This window comes from Acyrthosiphon pisum, chromosome A1 (assembly GCF_005508785.2).
Source record: "Acyrthosiphon pisum isolate AL4f chromosome A1, pea_aphid_22Mar2018_4r6ur, whole genome shotgun sequence".
Taxonomy (NCBI): domain Eukaryota; kingdom Metazoa; phylum Arthropoda; class Insecta; order Hemiptera; family Aphididae; genus Acyrthosiphon; species Acyrthosiphon pisum.
In genome coordinates this window covers 21,045,242-21,050,057 of record NC_042494.1, presented here as the reverse complement: position 1 = coordinate 21,050,057, position 4,816 = coordinate 21,045,242, and the positions used below count along the sequence as shown (strand labels likewise).

The 4,816-nt window shown below is 27.8% G+C and overlaps 1 protein-coding gene across 2 annotated transcripts; it reads right to left on the bottom strand.

The window, feature by feature from the left end:
• Positions 1 to 219: 219 nt before the first annotated feature.
• LOC100159421 (glutathione S-transferase-like) lies at positions 220 to 3,846 on the bottom strand. 2 transcript variants are annotated; one of them, XM_016806951.2, is made up of 5 exons: positions 3,719 to 3,846; positions 3,483 to 3,652; positions 2,995 to 3,162; positions 1,216 to 1,358; positions 220 to 600 (listed from the first exon to the last, which is right to left on the bottom strand). In XM_016806951.2, the coding sequence occupies exons 2-5, from the start codon at positions 3,613 to 3,615 to the stop codon at positions 436 to 438; spliced, it is 609 nt and encodes a 202-aa protein (XP_016662440.1). In that variant the 5' UTR covers positions 3,616 to 3,652; positions 3,719 to 3,846; the 3' UTR covers positions 220 to 435.
• Between the last annotated feature and the right edge of the window lie 970 nt (positions 3,847 to 4,816).

The following is a 4,816-nucleotide window of genomic DNA, read 5'->3' as shown; positions in this document are numbered from 1 at the left end:
TTTTAAAGGTTACAAACTGTAGATTCGCTTTTAATATCTATTACAAAATTTAATAATATAACTTGTATAGAGTGTTTAAAAAATTAAAAGTTTTATTTTAATAATATAGTTAGACGCTGTTAAAATTATAGGTAGGTTCCACTGTATTGTTAACACACTCTAGTGTAATATAAGTTATAATTTATACCCAAGTTAAATTAATTAAATCAACTGCTAAAATAGTATTTTCGAATATTTATTTGACACAAACAGTTTTCAGCAATATTTGTTGTGAATCCTGCTGCTGATCGTTACAATAAATATTATTACTTATTTGTTTATTATATTATTCAAAAATACGCAAAATAATGTATTCACAATTAGTTTACTTATAGTTAATACCATCTAAATGTATGTAAGAATCTTCGTTTACAGGAAATTATATGATGGACATCTTCATTGACTTTTTGGCCGTTTAGCGATCCAAGATTTTATCTGAGGAATAGCCAAGACTTTGTGTTTAAGAGCTGTGAGATGTGGACGGCCATCAACCAGGTCGACATCGATTACCGATTTTATGTGATCCAATATAGATACAAAGTATAAGTCAGGCCAAGATAACTGTGAAACATAAAACCGTATTAAATATAACTTATAAGTATATGTATGTGGTTATGTATGAACTATTATTTCAATGTGAATTATTGTTGCAGTAATTGAGTTAATTACTGATACCTACGATAATAATACAATATTTGTAACTAAGTTATCAATATCCCATTCAAAAAATTCAATGGTTAATAATATAATAGAATAATTTTTATTTGATGCAAGGCCGTAACTGAAAAAAATTTCGGGTGGAGGGTCAAACATTTTTTTAATATTGATGCTGGCACACATCATTTTTACGTTCAATATATAAAAACTTATTGTTTTTGTTATTACTCCTTTTATGAAAATATTAAATTACTATTAATACAATATCATAGTCAATAAACAATATTCACGGCTAAAATGTTTCTACTTTAAAAAAAAATTGGGATGGGGTGGTTCAGGCTTCTTTACGGTTTACCCTTTCAATTTTGGCCTTGATTTGTGATATAGATATAAGTTATATATCAATATCATATAACTATAAAATATAACGTTGGATAATAGGTGCTAATAATCAAGGAGTCGGATATTAAAATATAAACACTTAATATAAATATGCATATACAATATATAGGTACATACCTTTCCATTTACAAAGTAACCGCCGTTTTCAGAAACAATATTTTCAAATCTGTCAATATAAAATGGAATTGAATCATTCACGATAGGTCCACGTAATTTTGATTTGATTTCCTCATTTGGTTCATGATAATAGTTCATGATTTCTTTAAAAAAAAAAAATAATAATAATACAATATTAATTATATTTCAATAATATAATAATTTAGAAACATTGGAATAAAGTACCTACCACTCGCAAACAAATTAAAAATATAAAACTCTTATTAAAAAAAAGGAAATATCTCTCGATTATAAAAAGAATAGGATGACAAATAATAATCACCCGAGTGAGAATGAGCAACAAGCATTTAAGCCAGTTCTACCTCGTCAAATGTAGACCTCGGATTATCTACTCGTATCGAACTCATTACGTATGATTATCAATCATGGCGTTTTTATATTATAAAATAAAGAAAGCAAAATATTTTGTTCATTCAAACACACAAAACACACAAAATCACAGAAAAATTTGATTTAAAATTATATGCAGTATTAAGGTAGGTACATAGTATAATTCAGAATAATACATTTGATCAGATTTGATTTATATATTACCTGCAAAACAAGTTGCAATATGAATTAAATCTGGTCTTTACTTAGTACTTTTAAGTTATAACGAAGAAAACGCAGAATCAATTTAAAAATGCTTCCTCAATATATAAAGGTTTGTTGAAGCCTTAACGAACAGATAATAATAATAATAATAATAATAATAATAATAATAATAATAATAATAGCGGAGTTATAATCAATAACATTGCCTAAAAGTATTATAGGCGTATAGCGTAGGTAGGTATATTGTACGGTATATACTATATAGGTACTCGGTATGTCGATATAGCTATTAATTATTATACATTTATAATTATTAAAACAAAAAATAATATTATATACCTACCTAGGTACCTATATAACTAGGTATAGTTATAACTACGTTTACAGACTACAGTATGGCAATTATATATTCTTAAGCAGAATCTGCTTTTGGTTCACAAAACATCGCGGTTAAATAAACGGGCATGATTGTTTATTTGACGATGATTTTGTTATAATAATTGGCAAAATATAATACAATAGTATTCAGATAATATTAAATTATATTATATACAAATCTCAAAATATAGGTAGGTACAAAAAACAAAAATACAGTTTGTAAATGCTTAAACTCACAAATATATAAAACTAGGTTAAATATAATTTCATATTTTATAATATATAGGTATACGTAGTAATGCAAAACAAATTTTGACCGAACATTTATACAAATTGGAAATTGTATAGGTATACCTAAGGACCTATGAATGCATTAAATTTACAGCTCTTGGTGGTTTTATATAAATAGGTACCTACGCTGTATTCAATATGTGTACCTACGGTACGTCCAGTATGTTTACGCTATAGTAGGTATTTAACATTACCTAATGTTATACCTAATGCAACAGTCAGAACTGCAGTCACCGAAATGTGTAGCTAATTAGTGACTACTTACATTAATCATTTTAATTTAGATATTATATGAATTCTGTTACTATTATATTATATTTACATAATATATAATATTGTAAAATATATATAAATCTAAATATCATTAAAAACAAAAGTTATCACATATATAGTACCTATAGTCAGTTAATTAACATTTATTAACGATTCGGCCAACGCATAATAAATGATTATAATATAATAAAACTGTTTTGATTTAAAAATATGATTAAAATAATAATATTTTATTATACTAACCTTGTCTTATCTCGTAAATGTTATCGACTGCAACGTCTATCAATAACGATTCCCATTCGTCGTCACCAGCCAAGCCGGCTTTTTTCGCCAAATATCGACAGATAGCTATGGACTGATTAAATGTTTTTCCGTCGATTTCCAACACCGGCACTTTACCGAACGGCATGGCTTAAAAAAGAGAAACAATTGCCCGACATTATAAACACCGAAAATTGATTGTCATTACATAATACCTATTATATTTATACAATATAAATTGGATAGGTATACATATTATGCCTACTGCAGTTCCCTACATATATGCCTATATTATACAGAAGAGTATAGGACATAATATTATAATACCTACCTATATTATACCTCGGAGGGATGGCGACTTTTTTTTTTTGTTAGTACGAAACTGTATGCCAAGTTTCAAATCACAAGTGTTTTTTGCAAGGTTCCCTATTCTCTGGACTATCTATATCAATACCATTATAATTACTTACTAGGTTTGATTGCTGGCCATTGTTCGCGTTCGAATCGAACATCTTCAAAATCGACGTTTAGATACGATAAGAGGAATCGGATCTGTTCGGCCCGAGCTGTCAGGTTGAAGTACGTCAATTTATAAGTCGTCATGACGCTAAGTGTATCGTATGAATTATTTTTATAATACCTATTTAAAAATTTAATTATTATAATTATTGATTTTTATCCACGTACGTACAATAATGTGTTTTACAATAACAATATTATATTAATATGGTTATGTTCAGCGCCTCAGCGGTACAAACTAAAATAGAAAGTAGGTATAACTCGATAAAAAACGAATGTCCGTCGTGCTGTCTGCGTATACAAGTGGTGACTAAATTGTACACTTCATGCGGTTGTAGGTATGGGTATCTAAATTATAATAATACAAACTGTATAATATTATAAACTGTATAATATTATATTCGAGCTTGCATTGGCGGGAGTGTAGTGCGGGTCACTGGGATTTCAACTTTTATCGAGAAGAAGATAGTAGCCAATAGAAAGGTACATTGTTATAGGTAATAATACGGTAGCGAGGAAGTCAAGTTACATAATATATTGACAATATATTTGACGACTGCAACGAGTAGGTACATAATATACATATCAGTCATATCACATAATATACACTTATACACAGTGGTTGAAGTGGCTCTCAAAATAATCGGTAAGATTTCCTAACTACATTTGTATAGGTAGGTATACATCTCATAATATGTTATACAAACCAAATTGTAACGATTACACGCGCATCCAATAAATTACAGCATTTTTAGATTCTAAACGAAGCAATGAATGTACCTATATTGTTCTTACTACGATGTGTGTTTTGCTATAAAAATATATTATAGTTATTAATTAATTTATTATTTAATATTTTTTTTATATTTAACCTAGGTATACATATATAGATAAATATAAATATATATTTTTTAATATTTTCACAGGACTTAACAAAACAGTTTGTGCATTAAGAAAAAAACAATTTTGAGAAAGTGTTTATTTTGCCAATACTGAAACTACAAGTGCCTCTTAAATGAGTGAATTTACCAAAAATCATTTGGCCTGTTGGCCATGTCTAAACTAAAATCAACAGATTGGTATTTGGTAGTACCTATATGTAACACTTTTTTTCTTTTGCCATATATATTTAAATATTTAGAATAATACAGAAGATAAATTAGCAAATTTAACAATTTATTATTATTTACTAGCAGATCCCGTGCGCACTTCGTTGCCTGTTAAATGTATCACTCTATAATATGACTCAAACTTTGTTCAATTCGTTTTTCATATTAGTGCATGA

What these genes read in the sequence shown, in the direction of transcription:
- LOC100159421 (XM_016806951.2), bottom strand. Translation starts at nt 3,615, where the DNA reads ATGACGACTTATAAATTGACGTACTTCAACCTGACAGCTCGGGCCGAA. An exon ending in ATGGCCAGCAATCAAACCTA is followed by an intron (nt 3,163 to 3,482) that starts GTAAGTAATTAT and finishes CTCTTTTTTAAG; the next exon opens with CCATGCCGTTCGGTAAAGTG. An exon ending in GTTACTTTGTAAATGGAAAG is followed by an intron (nt 601 to 1,215) that starts GTATGTACCTAT and finishes TATGTTTCACAG; the next exon opens with TTATCTTGGCCTGACTTATA.